The sequence below is a fragment of the Lampris incognitus genome, chromosome 11, assembly GCF_029633865.1.
Source record: "Lampris incognitus isolate fLamInc1 chromosome 11, fLamInc1.hap2, whole genome shotgun sequence".
NCBI lineage: Eukaryota > Metazoa > Chordata > Actinopteri > Lampriformes > Lampridae > Lampris > Lampris incognitus.
Window position 1 is genome coordinate 56,642,634 of NC_079221.1, and position 22,348 is coordinate 56,664,981.

The following is a 22,348-nucleotide window of genomic DNA, read 5'->3' on the forward strand; positions in this document are numbered from 1 at the left end:
CTGCCAAAATATAGACAGTATGTTAGATGTCCCACCAGAGACATCAACACTGGATCATTGCTACACAATATTAAAGGATGCCTATCGCGCTGTCCCCCATGCAGCCGTGAGACTCTCTGATCACTGTCTGATTCATCTTCTCCCAACCTACAGCCAGAAACTAAAATCTGCAAAGCCTGTGCTTATAACTGTGAGGAAATGGACCAATGAGTCAAAACTGGAGCTCCAGGCCGGCCTCGACTGCACTGACCGGAGTGTGTTTGAGGCTGCATCTACAGACCTGGATGAACTTACTGACACTGTGACATCTTACATTAGCTTTTGTGAGGAGGTATGTGCCCACCAAAACCTTCTATAGCTTCAAGAACAATATTACATTACATTACAGTCATTTAGCCGATGCTTTCATCCAAAGCGACTTACAGTAAGTGCATTTAACGTAGGAAATAAGGAGAACTACTGGTCATCAGAGGTCATAAGTGCACAATAAGCCCTGTTCTCATCAAAAATCAGGCAGATTCATCAGGCCAAAGAGGAAGCCAACAGGAGTGGAGATAGGAGGCACAGTGGTTAGCGCTGTCGCCTCACACTGAGAAGGTCCTGTGTTCGAACCCCCGAGTTGTCCAACCTTGGGGTCATCCCAGGTCGTCCTCTGTGTGGAGTTTGCATGTTCTACCTGTGTCTGTGGTGGGATTTCTCCGGATGCTCCGGTTTCCCCCACCATCAAAAAGACATGCATGTTAGGGTCAGTACTCCTGTCTGTGCCCTTGACCCAAGGCATGGCAAGACGAACTGGAGTTGGTCCCCGGGTGCTGCATGGTGGCTGCCCGCTGCTCCTAGCTACACAGCTAGGATGGGTTAAATGCAGAGCAGAATTTTCCTATTGGGATTAATAAAGTATATCAAAGCCTCAGTCTGGAGAGGTTTGAAAGACATTACCAACTACAGGACACCACCCTCCCACACTGCAGGGAACCATCAGCTGGCTGACGATCTATATGGGTTTTACTGCAGGTTTGATAAGCAAACTTTCACACCCCTCACCCTCTCCGGCCACAACACACAACCAACTGCCCCCCCCGCCGGCCCCTCTCCCCTCACCACCAAACCCCCATTTGCACTCAGGATCTGTATTGAGGACGTGGGCCAACTCCTCCAGAGACAGAAGACCAGGGATGCACCAGGCCCAGATGGCGTGTCACCCTCCTGTCTGTAAGTCTGTGCTGACCAGCTGGCCCCCATTTTCACACTGATCTTCAACAGATCACTGGAGCTGTGTGAAGTCCCATCCTGCTTCCAGAGCTCCACTATCATCCCGGTCCCCAAGAAACCCCGTATCACAGGATCAAATGACTACAGGCCCATTGCCCTAATGTCTGTGGTCATGAAATCTTTCAAGAGACTGGTGTTGGCCCACCTGAAGGAAATCACAGGCCCCCTGCTAAACCCCCTGCAGTTTGCCTACTGAGCAAACAGGTCAGTGGATGATGCAGTCAACATGGGATTGCGCTCCATCTTCCAACACCTCAACTCTCCAGGGACACATGCAAGGGTCGTGTTTGTGGACTTCAGCTCAGCGTTCAACACCATCGTTCCAGATATCCTCCACTCCAAGCTCACCTGGCTCACTGTACCAGCCCCATTTGCCAGTGGATTAAAAACTTCCTGACAGACAGGAGGCAGCTGGTGAGGCTGGGGAAAATCACATCCAGCACCCGGACAATCAGCACTGGCGCCCTCCAGGGATGTGTGCTTTCCCCTCTACTCTTCTGCCTCTACCTCAGGAGACCCGACTGTTAAATTCCTGAGGTATGCGGACGACACAACCATCATTGACCTTATCCGGGATGGTGACAAGTCTTCATATAGAAAAGACATTGAAGATCTGGCCCTCTGGTGCGGCCATTACAACCTGGAGTTGAACACACTGAAAACAGTGGAGATGACAGTGGACTACAGGAGGAGCACCCCAACATTGAGCCCACCCCCCCCACCCCACCATACTCAACAGCACAGTGTCTGCGGTGAAAACCTTCACATTTCTGGGTTCTACAATCTCCCAGGACCTAAGGTGGGCATCCAACATAGAAACTATCATCAAAAAGGTCCAGCAGAGGATGTACCTTCTCCACCAGCTCAAGAAGTTCAACCTGCCCCAGGAACTGTTGATTCAGTTCTACACTGCAACAGTCCAGTCTGTCCTCTGCACAGCCATCACTGTCTGGTTTGGTTCAGCCACGAAACAGGACAGGGACAGACTACAACGGACAGTTAGGTCTGCAGAGAAAATCATTGGTGCCAACCTGCCTTCCATTCAGGATTTAAACACCTCCAGACTCAGGAAACAGGCAGGCAACATCACTCCAGACCCATCACACCCCGGTCACAACCTGTTCCAACTCCTCCCCTCTGGTAGGCACTACAGAGCACTGTACCCCAAAACACCCAGATATAAAAACAATTTCTTTCCAAGGGCTGTCATTCAAATAAACACTTAACACTGTCAAATAAATAGAACCATGTTGTATATACTGTACTGTACATGTTGTATATACTGTACTGTAAATGTTGTACATACTGTACTGCACATGTTGTATATACTGAACTGTACATGTTGTACATACTGTTCTGTGCATGTTGTATATACTGTACTGTACATGTTGTACATACTGTACTGGACAGGTTGTATACACTGTACTGTATATGTTCTACATACTGTACATTTTGTGCATACTGTACTGTACATTGTAGGTATACTGGTACATTCTGTCATGTACATGTATCTCAGGCATGTATGTCAGTAAGCTGCTAACATGTATTTCAGCATCTCTGACATATTCTCTGCACCAGTGCACCTTACCACCTCTTATTGCACCTGTATAAGTCAGTGCTTGTGTATATATGTGAAGATTGTTGTGTTGTAGTGTTATTATTCTATGTTAAGTACACTGAGAGAGCCACGGAACCAGACTCACATTCCATGTATGCACAAACCTACACGGCCAATAAACATGACTCTGATTCTAACTTAAAAAAAAAGACAAGATTTATTTTCTTAGGTTTTGAGGCAATGCAAACAACGCAGTGACTTAAAACAATTGTAAAATTGCATTTAATGTTGACGTGTCTATTTCATGTGATCATCAGTAGGACCTGACTGAAGACTGGAAATGGGAATACTCCATCAATGACCAAAATTAAGAGGATTGTTCATTAGCTCGCATTTTTCTTTGGGGGGGGGGGTTCTCTCCAATTCTACCTGGCTAATTACCCCACTCTTCCGAGCCATCCCGGTCTCTGCTCCACCCCCTCTGCTGATCTGGGGAGGGCTGCAGACTACCACATGCCTCCTTCCATACATGTGGAGTCACCAACCACTTCTTTTCACCTGACAGTGAGGAGTTTCACCAGGGGGACGTAGCGCGTGGGAGGATCACGCTATTCCCCCCAGTTCCCCCTTCCCCTTGAACAGGCGCTCCGATTGATCAGAGGAGGCGCTATTGCAGCAACCAGCACACATACCCACATCCAGCTCCCCACCCACAGACACGGCCAATGGTGTCTGTAGGTATTCCCGAACAAGCCGGTGGTAACATGGAGCCTATCCCAGCAGTCATTGAGCGGCAGGCAGGGAGACACCCTGGACAGGTTGCCAGTCCATCACATGGCCAACACATTCACACCTAGGGACAATTTAGTATGGCTGATTCATCTGACCTACATGTGTTTGGACTGTGGGAGGAAACCGGAGCACCCGGAGGAAACCCACGCAGACACGGGGAGAACATGCAAACTCCACACAGAGGATGACCTGGGACGACCCCCAAGGTTGGACTACCCCAGGGCTCAAACCCAGGACCTTCTTGCTGTGAGGTGACCACGCTAACCACTGAGCCACCGTGCCACCCATCTTTCAAACAGAGCAAGTTATTCCAATAGCTCTCTTTAAATGTATCATGACCACTGTTGTATGACTGGAAATAACCTCAAACACACACTTAATGTTAAAAATGTTGTTTTCGTACTGACTGATGTGGTCAAAATCCAACGACTCTTTTGCTAAACCACCTGTTGAAAGGTATTTGGAAAATGAGCTGACTTGCCAAGCCCTATCCAGTGTGACGCTCAGCTGGCGAAGATGTGAACGGAGGTGATGCAGGTTGTAATTTTCATGGTTAACCCCGTTAAGACTGCTAGAGTCACCCCCCTTCTCAAGAAACCATCACTTAACCCATCTGACGTCAAAAACTACAGACCGGTTTCCCTTCTACCCTTTCTATCCAAAACTTTTGAACGTGCTGTCGTTAAACAACTTTCTTTGTACCTCCACCAGAATAACCTCCTGGACCCCAACCAGTCTGGGTTCAGGGTGGGTCACTCGACAGAGACGGCTCTCCGTGCAGTGACAGAATCGCTGCACTCTGCGAGAGCAAACTCTCTCTCCTCTGTCCTGATACTCCTTGACCTGTCAGCTGCGTTCAACACAGTGAACCACCAGATCCTCCTCTCTACCCTCGAGGAGCTGTGTGTCACAGGCTCTGCACTCTCAATGTTTGCAACCTACCTGACGGGTCGCTCCTACCAAGTGACATGGAGGGGATCTGTGTCGGAGCCTCGCAGACTGATTACAGGCGTTCCACAGGGTTCGGTTCTGGGTCCTCACCTGTTCTCCCTGTACACGACATCCCTGGGTTCTGTTATTCGCTCGCATGACTTCTCTTACCATTGTTATGCCGATGACACCCAGCTGATCTTGTCCTTTCCTCCCTCTGACACACAAGTAGAGACACGCATTGCTGCGTGCTTGACTGGCATCTCGGAGTGGATGGTGACACACCACCTGAAGCTCAATCCGGACAAGACAGAGCTGATGTTCCTCCCGGGGAAAGGTTGCCCGCACCGAGACTTGGCCATCACCACTGACAACACCGTGGTGACGCCAACTTGGACTGTGAGGAACCTGGGTGTGATCCTGGACGACCAACTGTCATTTGCTGCAAACGTTGCATTGGTTGCTCACTTCTGCAGATTTCTCCTCTATAACATCAGGAGGATTTGCCCATTCCTCACCGACGAGATGGCACAGGTGCTCATCCAGGCTCTGGTCATCTCCCGGCTGGACTACGGCAACTCCCTCCTTGCTGGTGCCCCGGCATCAGCCATCAGACCTCTGGAGCTTGTTCAGAAAGCTGCAGCTCGTCTGGTGTTCAACCGCCCTAAGTTCTCCCACACAACTCCCCTTCTCATGTCTCTACACTGGCTCCCAGTAGCTGCTCGCATCCAGTTTAAGACTCTGGTGCTAGCCTACAGGGCAGTGAAAGGAACAGCTCCTTCCTATCTCCAGGCCATGGTCAAGCCCTACACCCCCGCCCGACCATTTTGCTCCGCTGCCTCGGGACGCCTGGTTGCCCCGTCGCTCAGAGGCTCCTGCTGCCGATCGACCTGGTCACGGCTCTGTTCTGTCCTGGCCCCGCAGTGGTGGAATGAACTCCCCACTGATGTCAGGACAGCGGAGTAGCCGCACATCTTTTGGCATAGGTTGAAAACTCAGCTCTTTAAGAACTACTACCCTGTTACTTGTTCTTAGCACTTATTGTATTCACTCATATAAAAAAAAAATCTCTTTCTTGCACTTTTAATTTAGCACTGGTTTTGCTCTTACGTAGATGCTTGTTTAGATGACTTATGACCTCTGATGACTAGTCGTTCCCCTGATTTCCTATGTTAAATGATGCACTTATTGTAAGTTGCGTGGATAAGAGCGTCGGCTAAATTACTGTAATGTAATGTTATGAAGGAAAAAGCAAAGGAGCAATCAGGACTCACTCACCTGCAGGGCAGATGTGAAACTGAAGGTTTTTGAAACTGTTTGCTGGGCTCACTGAGATGAAAACCTAAATGGTTAGCCCTATTAATGTCTTATCCGACATCCAGTGGGGGATAAATAATGAGGTTTCACCACCCGGCGTCAGAAGTGAAACAGCCATCCTTGTGGAAAACCGAAACTAACGTCCAGTGAACAGACTTAAACCTCTCTTGAACATCCACGAGGTGTCAGTTAGGAGTACTGCAGCTATGACCTGGGGCAATCATCATTCCTGGTTAAGCAAGAGCACAGTCGTGGCTTTCTTTTTTCTTTTTTATAATTCAGTCCTCCACTTTTTCTTTAACACAACAGGGGGAAGGCGGTGTAGTGCTTACTGTCGAGCATTGATCTAGAGTTATTCTCCTTTCTGCAGATGGTCTTATGTTGTGTTAGTCATTAATTAAGAATTCATTTCTTATTTTACAAAAATATTTTATGCAGTAAAATAAGAAATAGTAGAGTAGATGGTAGGTAGGTAGGTAAGAGGTGGTAGGTAGATGGTAGAAGGTAGGTAGGTAGGTAAGAGGTGGTAGGTAGATGGTAGGTAGGTAGGTAGGTAGGTAGGTAGGTAGGTAGGTAGGTAGGTAGGTAGGTAGGTAGGTAGGTAGGTAAGAGGTGATCGGTAGATGAGATGGTAGGTAGGCAAGAAGTAGTAAGAAGAAAAAGGTAAGAAGAAGAATGGTAGGTAAGAGGTGGTAGGCAGATGGTAGGTAGATGGTAGGTAGGTAAGAAGTGGTAAGTAAGAGGTGGTAAGAAGAAGAGGGTAAGAAGAAGAATGGTGGGTAAGAAGTTAGTAGGCAACAGAATAGACCGCTATGCTACCCAGACGCCCAATGCAGCTGTTCTGAGGCATTCATAATTGTTGACTTATAACTGTTGTTTATGTGTCGGCCCTGTGATGGTCTGGTGGCCTGTCCAGGTTGTCTCCCCACCAGCTTCCCAATGACTGCTGCGGTAGGCTCCAGCACCCCCACGACCCTAATTCGGATAAGCGGCTTGAATAATGAATGAATGAATTAAATAAGAAACTTATTTTGCTGTACAAATTATCTGGTGGGTCCCACGGCCAAAACTAATCTGCACAGGTTGGTCCGGACCTGAAGGACTTTGGTAACACCTGATCTGTCTGTCTATCCATCTGTCTGTCCGTCCATCCATCCATTCATCTATCTATCTACCCAACTACCTACCTACCTGTAAATCCTCTAATCTGGAGAGCAGGTGAACGGCACTGGTCATGAACTCTTCCAGAGAGACTCTCAGGTCAATCCATTCTTCATGGTTGTAGTCCAGAGAGCCTTCGAAGTCGTCTGTTAGCTGGGAGGGATCCACCAGTTTAGCTAGCCCCTCCACTGACACCATGCTGGTCTGGAAGACATGATGAAAAACCAAAACAAGAAAAATCATATTATATTAATTTGATCAAATTTAATCTCATCTGAATTTAACTGGTTTGAACGACAGAGTCTTGGTGAGGTCCAAACTTTCTGTGTGGCCAAAAGGTGTGTCAGGTGATAAGTTAGCTCACACTTCCAAGCATACATCCTGATAGATGAGATATTTCACTGATGAGATAACAGTGAGATATTATAAAATATTTGCGAAAAGAAAAGTAACACCCGCCAGCTGCAATCCTTTAAGTCTTTAAATCTGGCAGAAAACTGACCTCGAAGGTGAATTTGGCACTGCCAAAGTTGGTCTTCTGTTTCTGCCAGAAGTTGTCGGGTTTGATGATGAGAGCCACGCAGATCTCTGCAGAGAACGCCTCCTGCAGGGTCTTCAGCAGGGGCTTAATGAGGTCCCACTTAGAGCCGCGCATGTCAATGATGACCGTGAAACCACGCTTACACACGTCCTCACTGGAAAGAGAGAGAGAGGGTGGTGGGAGACCGAGGGAGAGAGAGCGAGAAAGAAAAAGAGCAAGAGAGAGAGTCATGTTTCACTGAAGCTCTTATAGAAATGAAAAATAGTTTTGAGCTGAGATAAACCTGTTAAACCTAAAAGAGAGGAAAACAGCAAGGGGACGACCTTTTGGAAGAAAACCATAAAGAAATGGATCATGGCAGACAAAAAAAGAGGCACAGAGGAGCTAACTTGGCTAACATGACAGCTAATGACACAGAAGCGGAGATGGAAGGCTTTGCTAAGCTAAGGACAAAATGCTAAGCTAAGGACAAAAAACAAAACAAAAAAAAACTCCAAACCAAAGGATTAGACACCAAACTCTAGCACAATCTTCCTCTCAAGTGAAGTGGTAGAGTAGTAAGGCAAGCCCCTTCATAGCCACAACACTCTTATTTTAAGTTTCTACCTCAAGATGTACAAAGGCTACCCCTGCACTAAATTACAGTAGCTTGCTTAGAAACAGCATAGGGAGCAGCAGAGCCGTAAAGGAGCCATCATGAATCATACAATATCGCAAAATTCATTCATTCATTCATTCATTCATCATCAGCCGCTTCTCCAGGGTCGGGTCGCGGTGGCAGCAAGTAAAGTAGGGCACTCCAGACGTCCCTCTCCCCAGCAATGCCCTCCAGCTACTCCTGGGGGATCCTAAGGCGTTCCTAGGCCAGATTGAACATGTAGTCCCTCCAGCGAGTTCTGGGTCTACCCCGGGGTCTCCTCCCAGTTGGCCGTGCTCGGAAAACCTCCAAAGGAAGGCACCCAGGAGGCATCCTAATCAGATGCCCGTACAGTCTCAACTGGCTCCTTTTGATGTGAAGGAGCAGCGGCTCTACTCCAAGCTCCCTCCGGATGCCGAGCTCCTCACCCCATCTCTAAGGCTGAGCCCAGACACCCTACGGAGGAAATTCATTTCAGCCGCTTGTATTCATGATCTCACCCTTTCGGTCACTACCCAAAGCTCATGACCATAGGTGAGGGTTGGAACGAAGATTGATAAATTTAGAACTTTGCCTTCTGGCTCAGCTCCTTCTTCACCACAATGGTCTGGTACAACGTCCGCATTACTGCTGTTGCCGCACCAATCCGCCTGTGAATCTCCCGCTCCATCCTGTCCTCACTCGTGAACAAGACCCTGAGATACTTGAACTCCTTCACTTGAGGCAGCAAGTCATTATTGCAACATTATAACATAATAATTATAACTATTATAACAACTCATATTGCACAATACTGTGGAAAAACCCTGCACCCTTGTCATTAACTACCCAACATAAGTGAAAGGTGCACAGGCAAAGAAAGCTTATAAACACAAAAAACTGTTAGAAAACCCAGAGGCTCTGATCGCAGATTTCTGCTGCACAAGCAGAAGACTGGTTATAACTAACCCGTCACTGTACACAGACAGTACTGATGCCCGGCGTACAGCTATCTGTGCCCACGATGACCATCATAAAAAGGGAGGCTTTTGCAATGGGAGACAGTCATTGAAGATGAGGACAGGTACAGCCCATCATGCTTCAAGGCAGTGAGGCCAGTCTTTGCTCTGTCCAGGAGGACTTTAACGCTATCAAAGCCCTAGCAGAGACAGGACAAGGACAGTTGTGAGTAGAATTCACAGGTCAGGGTTTTTTAACCCGACCCATTATGAAAGTCAATCCGCCCCACCTGGACCGCTACATAGTATATCCGTTAATTAACCACCTGAACCCGACCCGACCCGCAAACCTCCAAATTCAACCCAGGCCATGGCAAAGTGAGCAGTGTTGCACGTTTTCGTTTTTGGGGTGTTTGCCCAGCATGAGACACTGATTGCAAGGCACAGACTTATTGTACCTTAGCCTAATAGCCTCTGGGTCTAGTCTACTAAATAAACAGACGAATTGTTCCAAACAGTGTTCTTTCTTGTCTTGATGCATGCTCAATAATCCAGGTAAGCAAATCAAAGAAGGTTGAATCAGTTTATCTGGGCACAACGTTTACTGACAGATATGTTTCATTTCTCAGTTTAGCTGAGTGGATTATTGAGGCTGCATCGAGACATTTGACTCATGTCAGTGATGACTGCCTTAAACTTGGACGTGAGTATGAGCAAACAGCGTGTAAAATGGCAGATTACAGGAACCAGCTAAGATTCAGCCTCAGATGCAGACAGAGCAGGATTACACCTAAGAGCCTGCAAACGAAATTCTTGCATCAAGGGCCACCGAGCTAAGCAGATCCTCCAGAGGGCACAGAACCAGCTGTTGAACGAACGTGTGAGACAAACCCGATTTTACTATCGACGCTTTGGAAGCCAAAGAGGAGCAGATTCAACACACTCACATCGCATCTGGATGACACCACTTTCGAACGTGTGATTGAGATCACTAGTAAGGCTCATCTAGTGCAACACGAAAAGTCGAAAACCAGGCACAAATACGTTCGACTTACTTGCTGCACGCCAGAGACATCGGCAAACCACGGATGGCGACCTGTATGGCAGACAGAGAGACATCGGCAGACACACGCCGGCGATGTGGACAAGTGGGTGAAGAATCTGTCTGACAGGCAACTCACCCAGGAGGAGAAAGACATCCTTGCTAAGAGGCTGAATTTTGCTGTCACGCCGAGGGAAATCCCGCTAGTGGACCTGATCACAGCCACAGAATCAGTGATCAATAAAAACAACATTGCAGACCTGGAAGCAGAGCAACTGGGGTTTCAGGCTGCCTCAGCAATGTGAAGGTGCACCCATCCAACATCAGTACAGACGACAGGAAAGCTCTCTCGACTCTCAGTAGAGACAATAACATCCTCATCCTTCTGGCGGACAAAGGCAGATGCACTGTTGTATTAAACCAGACAGACTATCACGAGAACGTTATGACGTCACTTAGCGACATGAATACTTATGAGCCCCTGACACCAGATCCAGGCAGTGGTTACAGGAAAAAGGTGATGGATTGTCTGAAGCTGTTAGAACAGGACAATGTTATTGACAGAATGTTGTACCACATATTATACCCAGGGGGCGCTACACCTAGTCTGTGTGGGTTACCTAAGATACATAAACAGGATGTGCCATTACGACCTATTGTTAGTATGATTAACTCAGTGACCTATAACCTCTCTAAGTTTCTGGCATCTGTTCTGAACCCGTTGGGAAGCAGTAATGAACATCACATTCACAACACTATGGATGTTGTGGATAAGGTGAGGAACATCATCATGGAGAGGATGAAACAACGGTCTCTTATGATGTTAAGTCTCTCTTCATGTACGTTCCTGTTGATGAAGCAGTGGAGGTAGTCCGTATGTAATTACAAAACCACCCCACCCTTAGCAATAGCACCACCCTTAACACTGACCAAGTGTGTCTGCTCCTGCAGTTGTGTCTTCAGTCCACGTACTTCACATACAGGGGGCAGTACTATAGGCAGAGGCATGGGTGTGCTATGGGTTCCCCAGTCTCACCTGTAGTGGCCAACTTGTACATGGAGGAAGTGGAAAAGAGGCTCCGATGTCCCATCCAGGGACACCACCTAGCCATTGGTTCAAATTTGTGGACAACACCTGGCTTAAAATTAAATCTCAGGAAGTAGCACATTTCACCGACCACCTTGAGTCTGTGGACACCACATCAAGTTCACCAGGGAGGATGTGGAACATGACAGGTTAGCCTTCTTACACTGTGAAACTGCAGTTGGTGATGGGGGACATTTGATTGTTGATGTTTACCGTAAACCAACACATACTGATCAGTACTTAAGGTTTGACTCTCATCATCCACTGGAGCACAAACTAGGAGTCATCAGGACGCTGGACCACCGAGCTGACAACGTCTCCACCGACACAGTGGCCGGGGAAGGGAAGAAATCCCACATTAAACAGGCCCTGGTTAAGTGTGGTTATCCTAACTGGGCGTTTGTCAAAGCCAGGAAGACCCCAAACAGTGCACCAGCCAATCGAAGACAAGAGAAGGAAAACAACTGTCCGCTGTTAAGTGCCAGGAGGACTGTCGTGACTTGTACATTGGGGAAACAAAACAGACGCTGGCCAAGAGGATTGCACAACACAGGAGAGCTACCATGTCAGGCCAGCACTCCACAGTCTACACCATCTACAGGCCAGGACTCCACAGTCTACACCATCTACAGACCAGGACTCCACAGTCTACACCATCTACAGACCAGGACTCCACAGTCTACACCATCTACAGACCAGGACTCCACAGTCTACACCATCTACAGGCCAGTGGCCAATCCCACTCTTTCAAGGATGAGGATGTGACCATACTTGATAGGGAGGAACACTGGTTTGAAACGGGGAGTCAAAGAGGCCATCTATGGGAAGAGGGAACGACCATCCCTGAACCGGGGGGGGGGGGGCTAAGAGTACATCTGTCGCCATCTTACAACGCTGTGATTGCAAACAATCCCCAATCCTCTGTGAATAGTACACATGACCACTGTAACTCTAGTTAATGGTCACACCCTTATTTGCATATGAAACTGGCTGTTGGTTTGGGTCGTTATGCCACTGTATTGTTTATAAGGGTGGAGGTAACTGCAGTCACTGTATTGTTTATAAGGGTGGGGTACCTGCAGTCAGATGAGACTGAGGAGGTCACTTAGATGATGATGGAACGTTTCTCTCAGTAAACGTTGTGTCCAGATGAACTGATTCAACCTCTGGTGTTTGTATTTGTATATGCAAACAGTAATGATGAAGTCTTTTACAGTTTCCATGTGGAATATTCAGGGTCTTAATTCTTTACTGTTCGGATTAAGACTGAATTCCATAAATTCAGAGAGGACACCAGAGACACAGCTATCATTATACTCCAAGAGACCTGGTGCAGATCAGGCTCTGTCACTCACTTTCCCCCAATTATTCTGTCATCAGTCAAACTCCCCACTGTTAAAAGAGGGAGTGATTCAGGAGGGATTATTGTCTGGTACAAAGAAGAAATGTCAAATTAAATTACCCCCATAAAATATGAACGGTCACACATATGGCTTAGTATAAAACATAACATCATTAACCCTCCAACACACATATTCCTATGTGCCATCTACATTCCCCCCAGTGAATCACCATACTATGATGGACATATCTTCCCCATTCTCCACGAGCAAATCTGCAGCTTCAGCGACCAGAGAAGTATGCTAATCTGTGGGAACCTGAACGCACACACTGGCTCTTTACCTGACTGCAGTACAGAATTGGGTAATTTTCATATATTTACCTGACTGCAGTACAGAATTGGGTAATGTTCATATATTTGGACAACTACTACTACTACTTTTTTGGGGGGGGGGGTTCCCCCCTTTTCTCCCCAATTGTACTTGGCCAATTACCCCATTCTTCCAAGCCGTCCCGGTCGCTGCTCCACCCCCTCTGCCGATGTGGGGAGGGCTGCAGACTACCACATGCCTCCTCCCATACATGTGGAGTCACCAGCTGCTTCTTTTCACCTGACAGTGAGGTGTTTCACCAGGGGGACGTAGCGCGTGGGAGGATCACGCTATTCCCCTCAGTTCCCCCTCCCTCCCCAAACAGGCTCCCCGACCTACCAGAGGAGGTGCTAGTGCAGCGACCAGGACACATACCCAAATCCGGTTTCCCACCCGCAGACACGGCCAATTGTCTATAGGGACACCTGACCAAGCCGGAGGTAACACTGGGATTCGAACTGGCGATCCCCGTGTTGGTAGGCAATGGAATAGAGCACTACACTACCCGGAATCCCTACAATGATAAGTCTTTAGGTAGACAGACTTTGTGTTCACCTCTTGGCAACAGCACAGTTGATTACATGGTAACAGATCTAGAGCCTTTCTCTCTCAGTGGATTAACAGTTAAACCACTGCCCCCTCTGTCTGACCACAGCCAAATTACTGCTTCTCCAAAGGACACAGACACACAACACCACACCTCCATAACCCTGCAAGCTGTTTAATATCAAGAAATCATACAGATGGGCCAAAAACAGCACAACGGAGTTCCAGAAAGCAATCAGCACCCCCGAAATACAAACACTAGTATTAGATCCTTTCTGGACACCACATATGCTCACAGCACAGAAGGCACACATGATGCAGTTAGATATGTAAACAACATCATCTTACAGACTGTAAACATCATCTTACAGACTGCCGCAAAAAAAAAAAAAAAAAAAAAAACACAGTTGAAACAACCCGAAAATAAACGCAAGAATCTCAAAGGCAACAACTGGTTTGATAAAGAATGTAAAGAAGTTTGACAAAAGTTTATGAGATCGTACAATCAAAAACACAAGAGATCCAGGAAATGTGGACTTGTATCTTCTTTACTGTGACACACAAACACTACACACATACACTCAGGATTAAAAAGGCACAACACACACAAACAACTTACATTAATTGAGGAGTCCATAAACACAAACCGATTCTAGTAAACATGGAATAATCTTAAGAAACTCAAATCGGTAGAACCAGCAATACAAAATGGAAACATCCTGGTCAGTCATTTCCCAACACTTCTCTAGAGTCTAGTACCATGCCATCCAGACCCACATCAAAACCAAATAACAACATTAAATAAACCAGAACTGGCAATAAAAGAAAATCAAAATCCGCTGGAGTCCCTCATTAATGAGTAGGAACTCAGAGAAGAACTAGAGCACTAAAACCCAAAATAAGCCAGTGGGCTTGACGGCATCATGATTGAGATGCTGGAATACACAAGCCCACAATTCCAGCTGGCCATCCTGAATATCTTCAGTTTGATTCTGGGTGTAGGTTACTTCCCTGACATCTGGAATCATGGTCTCATCACACCGATTTTCAAAACCGGAGATAAAGTCGACCCGATCCAAGGCATCTGTGTGAACAGTCATCTGGGGAAGGTTCTTCGTAGCATTATAAATTCGAGACTCATAAACTTCCTTGCCAAACACAATGTCTTGCATAAAAGTCAAACTGGATTTGTACCAAAACACGGCACTTCAGGTCATATTTACACCCTACACACCTTAACTGATAAACATGTTAACCCAAAAAATAACAAAATCTTTGCATGTTCCATAGATTTCAAAACGGCATTCCATTCTATTTGGCACAATGGTCTATTTTACACTTACTGAATCTGGTGTAGCCGGGAAAACATACAACATAATTAAATCAATGTACACAAGCAAGTGCAGTATGAAATCTGGCGACAGAAGGACAACATTTTTCTCTCAGAAGCGTGGCGTGAGACAGGGCTGCTGTGTGAGCCTGACTTTGGCCACCATCCTAGAGAAATTAACAGCACCTGGTCTCACTCGACACGACTCAGAGACCACATTCCTGTTCTACGCAGATGACCTGCTTCTGCTGACTCCTGCAAAACAGGGGTTACAGCAGAACTTGGACCGACTGCCAGACCTGGTCTCACTCTGCACGACTCAGAGATCACATTCATGCTCTACACAGATGACCTAGTTCTGCTGACTCCTGCAAAACAGGGGTTACAGCAGAACTTGGACCTACTGCCAGACCTGGGCCCTGGCAGTAAACATGAAAAAGACAAAGACAAGGACTTTTTCAAAAAGGATCCAGATCTCAGGGAAACACACAAATTAGACAACTTTACAAATTGTAATTATTTAGGATTGAAAAAAGTTTCACTGGAAGTTTTAACCCAGCAGTAAACGAACTTAGAGAGAAAGCCCGCAGGGCTTCCTATGCAATGAAATGTCACATCTACATTCAAATTCCAATCTGAATCAGGCTCAAATTATTTGAAACTGTCATAGAAGCTATTCTCCTCCATGGTGTGGGGTCCTCTTTCTTACCAGAATTCGGCCCAATTGGACTAACACTTAGTCGAAATTATGCATTTAAAGTTCTGCAAAAGCACCTTGCAGGTGCACAGAAAAACCACAAACAAAGCCTGTAGAGATGAATTAGGCCAACTCCCATCATACACCAAAATTCCCATCATACATCAAAATTCCCATCATACACCAAAATTCAAGAAAGAGCACTCGAATATTGGCTTCATCTAAAAAACAGTGACCCTACTCTCCTGTCAGGACAAAGCCCTGCAATGCCAAGAGCCGAGCAAAGTCCAGATGCCTTGTTCACTTTCTAACCCTGCTCTGCCTCAGGACCAGTCTGAGAACACATCAGTTAGACTCAACCAAATTATACAACACCAGAAACAGAACTACATTACCAAATGGAACACACAAACAAAAGCACATAGCAACACGCAGTGTTAGCTAGCCCTGAACAGACAGACAGATCACCTGACTAGTGACTGACACGAAGCAAAACTACTCTGACAAAGTACACACTCAGTGAGCACAACCCGGCCATCGAGACAGGCTGGTACAAAAAAATCATGGCTCCACAAAGTGAAGTGGCTCTGCCAGTTGTGCAAGGAAGACAAAGTCGAGACAGAGCTGCAATTTCTAACAGAACACACAACACTCCACTCCAGTCAGTCTCAACAACATATTTCCCCACATTCAAACATCCTGAATCTGACCACACAACCAGCTTAACCAACAAAAACAAAATACCAGTCCTGCTGGGAGAGCACATAGAAAGCTGCAGTCCAGCAGCAGAGTATGTCTTTACCTGCCACACTGTGAGGGACAGTGAGTGACCCCCCCCCACACAAACACACACACATAAACACAAACAGTTTTTACCTCCTTATTAAACTTATTAATATCACATCTTTGCTGATCAGGAATCAGGATTAGGAACAATTTGTTGTCATCTCATTCATACACTTACATACACAAAAGAGACGAAATTTAGTTTCTTCTGATCCGCAGCAGTGCAACACAAAAGACAAAAACACATGTCCAAAACCTCCCAAAAATGACACCATGAAAACATACAAAACCAGGGAGAACAAAGCACAAAACAACAACAACAACAACAACAAAACAAGAAAACACGGTCAACAACACAGCCCATTCAGTAAATTTACAAGACACTTCAAACAATTCACTGTCCAAGAGAACACACGGATGAACGAACGGCAAGCCAGGACGACTGTTGGAACTGCCGGTCTGCATGGGCTAGCAGTTAGCCTAGCCTGCCCTGCTTCCATGTCCTGTCAGACCGCCCTCGGTATTATCTTGGTGTTATTGGAACTGCCGGTCTGCATGGGCTAGCACTTAGCCTAGCTTACCCTGCTTCTACGTCCTGTCAGACCGCCCTCAGTGTTATGTTGGTGTTATTGGAACTGCCGGTCTGCATGGGCTAGCAGTTAGCCTAGCCTGCCCTGCTTCCACGTCCTGTCAGACCGCCATCGGTATTATCTTGGTGTTATCAGAACTGCCGGTCTGCATGGGCTGGCAGTTAACTTAGCCTGCCCTGCTTCCACGTCCTGTCAGACTGCCCTCAGTGTTATCTTGGTTTTATCAGAACAGCCGGTCTGCATGGGCTAACAGTTAGCCTAGCCTGCCCTGCTTCCACGTCCTGTCAGACCCCCCTCAGTGTTATCTTGGTTTTATCAGAACAGCCGGTCTGCATGGGCTAACAGTTAGCCTAGCCTGCCCATCGTCCACGTCTTGTCAGACCGCCCTTGGTGTTATCTTGGTGTTATCAGAACTGCTGGTCTGCATGGGCTAGCAGTTAGCCTAGCCTGCCCTGCTTCCATGTCCTGTCAGACCACCCTACATGTTAGAACTGCAGTACATGTTTATAGTACTGCTACATGGTAGTACTACAGTACATGTTTTTAGTACTGCAGTACATGTTTATAGTACTGCTACATGCTAGTACTGCAGTACATGGTTATAGTATTGCAGTACGTTAGTACTACAGTAATGTTTATAGTACTGCTACATGTTAATACTGCAGTACAATGTTAGTACTACAGTAATGCTTATAGTACTGCAGTACATGTTAGTACTATAGTACATGTTTATAGTACTGCAGTACGTTAATACTACAGTAATGTTTATAGAACTGCAGTACATGTTAGTACTACAGTACATGTTAGTACTACAGTAATGTTTATAGTACTACAGTACATGTTAGTACTACAGTAATGTTTAAATAGAGCTGTCAGTAAATAGAACGCTACACAAAAGGAAATGGTAGATAAAAATAGGCTTTATTTGGTTCATTTATATGTCTGCCCCTCCTCCACACGTGTGTACACACACACACACACACACACACACACACACACACACACACACACACAGGCTTACAAATATGCACACAAACACACAAACCACCAGGCCAATAAACACGCAAGCACACTCACACAGTAATACACTAACAACACTAACACGTAAGCCATGTAGAGGAAGAAACAAAGCAACAACAAAAAACCTCAAGTAGACACACACACACACACACACGCAAACAGACACGCAGCCTCCAGATCCACGACCACTAGCCATGGGGGGAAGCACAGGGTGGGGGTGGTTCAGCCTGGGCTGCAGGCGGAGGGAGGGGGATAGGGGGGTGGGGGTGGTTCAGCCCGGGCTGCAGGCGGAGGGAGGGGGATAGAGGGGTGGGGGTGGTTCAACCCAGGCTGCAGGCGGAGGGAGGGGGGTGGTGGTGGGGGGTGGTTCAGCCCGGGCTGCAGGCGGAGGGAGAGGGGGGGGGTGGTGGGGTGGTTCAGCCCGGGCTGCAGGCGGAGGGAGAGGGGGGTGGGGGTGGCGGAGGAGACAGGACAGCGCCGGGTGCTGTACATAGAGCTGCAAGCTGGCTGAGAAAGAGCACAGTCCAGCACTGTAGAAAAGGAGTGTGGTGGTCTAGTCCGCTGCCTACCAACACGGGGATCGCCGGTTCGAATCCCCGTGGTACCTCTGGCTTGGTCGGGCGTCCCTACAGACACAACTGGCCGTGTCTGCGGCTGGGAAGCCGGATGTGGGTATGTGTCCTGGTTGCTGCACCAGCGCCTCCACTGGTTGGTCGGGGCACCTGTTCGGGAGGGAGGGGGAACTGGGGGGACTCCTCCTACGCGCCACGTCCCCCTGGTGAAACTCCTCACTGTCAGGTGAAACGAAGCGGCTGGCGACTCCACATGTATGGGAGGAGGCATGTGGTACTCCAGTGGTACTCCATGTGGTACTCCATTGCAGGTAGGACACCAAAGCGTGGATAACCCGTTGGTCTCCAGTCTTACAGCCGTTCAGGTTCCAGGTGGTCCATAGGCTGGGGACGCAGATGGACGTGGGCGATTTCCTCTCTCGTTCCAGGGTGGTGGTGGTGGTGGTGGGGGGGGGGGGTCTGCCTATTGGGGGTAGGTGGTAGTGGGGATTTTTCAGCCTTGGCTGCAAGCGAAGAGAGAGGGGGCGTGGATTGTGGGAGAGCAGACGCGATAGCGAGGCTGATTAGTGATCAGCCTCAGGTGTGTCAAGGTAACATCCATCCATCCATCCATCCATCCACCCATCCATCCATCCACCCACCCACCCATCCATCCATCCATCCATCCATCCATCCATCCACCCACCCATCCATCCATACATCCAACCATTCATCCATCCATTATCCAAACCCCTCATCCTGCTCTCAGGGTTGCGGGGACTCTGGAGCCTATCCCAGCAGTCATTGGGCGGAAGGCGGGGAGACACCCTGGACAGCCCGCCCATGGTTGGACTACCCCGGGGCTCGAACCCAGAACCTTTATGCTGTGAGGCCACCGTGCTAACCACTGCACCACCGTGCTGCCATCAATCTAACAACCTGCTCTTTATGTCCTGCAGTGACGCCGGGTTCTGGACTGACACACTGACAACACAACACAACACAACACAACACAACACAACACAACACAACACAACACAGGCAAGACAGAACAGAAACTGGACGAGAACGGAGACAGGAAGTAAGTCTCCAGCACCGTGGAGCGACAACACGTGCAGCATGCGGGCAAAGACAGTGGACTCTGTAAACATTGTACATAAATGAGAGCCTGTGTTTTCGCCAACCCCGTGTCCGTCCCTCGTCTCCCGACCCTCCTGTGGCACCAGCCTTGCCACCGAGACAACACAAACCACAGCAGCCCAGATGAGGAAATCCTGATTCACTGTCCTCAACCAGTCTGCTCAGCGTCCTTTCAGCAAGGCATGCCACTTTTGACAGACACCCAACAGCCGTGCAAAACAGGAGACTGGTTGTACTGGTCAGCTGCCAGTTACCAACACTAGAAGGATGGCTGTACTGGTCAGCTCCCAGTTACCAACACTAGAAGGATGGTTGTACTGGTCAGCTGCCAGTAACCAACACTAGAAGGATGGCTGTACTGGTCAGCTCCCAGTTACCAACACTAGAAGGATGGTTGCACTGGTCAGCTGTCAGTAACCAACACTAGAAGGATGGCTGTACTGGTCAGCTCCCAGTTACCAACACTAGAATGATGGTTGTACTGGTCAGCTGCCAGTTACCAACACTAGAAGGATGGCTGTACTGGTCAGCTCCCAGTAACCAACACTAGAAGGATGGTTGTACTGGTCAACTCCCAGTAACCAACGCTAGAATGATGGCTGTACTGGTCAGCTCCCAGTTACCAACACTAGAAGGATGGTTGTACTGGTCAGTTCCCAGTAACCAACAGTAGAAGGATCGTTGTACTGATCAGCTCCCAGTAACCAATGGTAGAAGGATGGTTGTACTGGACAGCTCCCAGTAACCAACAGCAGAAGGATGGTTGTACTGGTCAGCTCCCAGTAACCAACACTAGAAGGATGGTTGTACTGGTCAGCTCCCAGTAACCAACAGTAGAAGGATGGCTGTACTGGTCAGCTCCCAGTAACCAACACTAGAAGGATGGTTGTACTGGACAGCTCCCAGTAACCAACAGCAGAAGGATGGTTGTACCGGTCAGCTCCCAGTTACCAATACTAGAAGGATGGCTGTACTGGTCAACTCCCAGTAACCAACACTAGAAGGATGGCTGTACTGGTCAGCTCCCAGTAACCAACAGTAGAAGGATGGCTGTACTGGTCAGCTCCCAGTAACCAAAAGTAGAAGGATGGTTGTACTGGTTAGCTCCCAGTAACCAATGCTAGAAGGATGGCTGTACTGGTCAGCTCCCAATAACCAACACTAGAAGAATGGTTGTACTGGTTAGCTCCCAGTAACCAATGCTAGAAGGATGGCTGTACTGGTCAGCTCCCAATAACCAACACTAGAAGAATGGTTGTACTGAACAGCTACCAGTAACCAACAGTAGAAGGATTGTTGTACTGGTCAGCCCCCGGTAGCCAATAGTAGGAGACTATGGTTATATTGGTCACCTCCTAGTAACCAACAGTAAGAGATGGTGGTTATACTGGTCAGCTCCCAGCAGTAATAAACTGTGGTTATACTGGTCAGCTCCCAGCTCCCAGTAGTAATAAACTGTGATTATACTGGCCAGCTCCCAAGTGAGACTGAATGAAAAACTGTCTCACCTTCTTTGCTCTATAATCATGCAGGAGGACAGGAAAATGGTTTGACCTTTGACCTTGCTGTGGATAAAAGCATCCTGTGTTCCCTTGTGTTATTAGTCGACATGGTTGGGGAAGGACTGAGGCTGTGTGTCTGGTCAGTGGGTCTACAGAGTCTACAGAGCCAGGCAGCTCACTGTGAGGGGCTATGCCCCTCACAGTGAGCTGAACACACGTCTCGTTAGCCCACCATGAACACCACCTGTCTGGGAAATGCAAATGAAGTGCCCCCGTCTTCACCTGCTGCTTTGATTCAGGGGAAAAAAGGAGTGTTTGATTCCAGAAGGGGAGCCACTGACATATTCCTTCTTTTCATCTGTTGCCATTTTATTGTCGCCTCCTTTTTCGTTTTCTCCCTCCCTCCCTCACAGCGTCGATGTCTGTATTGTTCTCTATCTGATTCTCTCTATCGCTCCATCTCTCTCCGCACCCCTCTTTCCTCTCATCCACTTCAGGCGCCCTGTGAGAGCCTTCTCCTCTGAAGTGGCCCCAGTCTCAAATGTTCTGTTAGCCTAGCGTGTAGCGACCCACTAGCCACCTTTCAGTAAATGCTGTTAGCCTAGCGTTTAGCGACCCACTAGCCACCTCACATTAAATGTTCTGTTAGCCTAGCGTTTAGCGACCCATTAGCCACCTCTCATTAAATGTCCTGTTAGCCTAGCGTGTAGCGACCCACTAGCCACCTCACATTAAATGTTGTTAGCCTAGCGTTTAGCGACCCACTAGCCACCTCACATTAAATGTTCTGTTGGCCTAGCGTTTAGCGACCCACTAGCCACCTCTCATTAAATGTTGTTAGCCTAGCGTGTAGCGACCCATTAGCCACCTCTCACTAAATGTTCTGTTAGCCTACCGTGTAGCGACCCATTAGCCACCTCTCATTAAATGTCCTGTTAGCCTACTGTGTAGCGACCCATTAGCCACCTCTCACTAAATGTTCTGTTAGCCTACCGTGTAGCGACCCATTAGCCACCTCTCATTAAATGTCCTGTTAGCCTAGCGTTTAGCAACCCATTAGCCACCTCTCATTAAATGTTCTGTTACCCTAGCATGTAGCGACCCACTAGCCACCGCTCATTAAATGTTCTGTTAGCCTAGCGTTTAGCGACCCACTAGCCACCTCTCATTAAATCACTGCTTTGTCAGTGTGTGGGGGG

At 47.8% G+C, this 22,348-nt stretch overlaps 1 protein-coding gene across 1 annotated transcript in view; it reads right to left on the minus strand.

Moving 5' to 3' along the window:
- The window catches only part of LOC130120432 (kalirin-like), a 168,045-nt gene that overhangs the window by 98,560 nt on the left and 47,137 nt on the right, over positions 1-22,348 (minus strand). The window contains exons 5-6 of the mRNA XM_056288967.1: positions 7,533-7,725; positions 7,061-7,234 (exon numbers count right to left, since the gene is read on the minus strand). Coding sequence (XP_056144942.1) covers positions 7,061-7,234; positions 7,533-7,725 — 367 coding nt within the window. The remainder of the gene's footprint in view (positions 1-7,060; positions 7,235-7,532; positions 7,726-22,348) is intronic.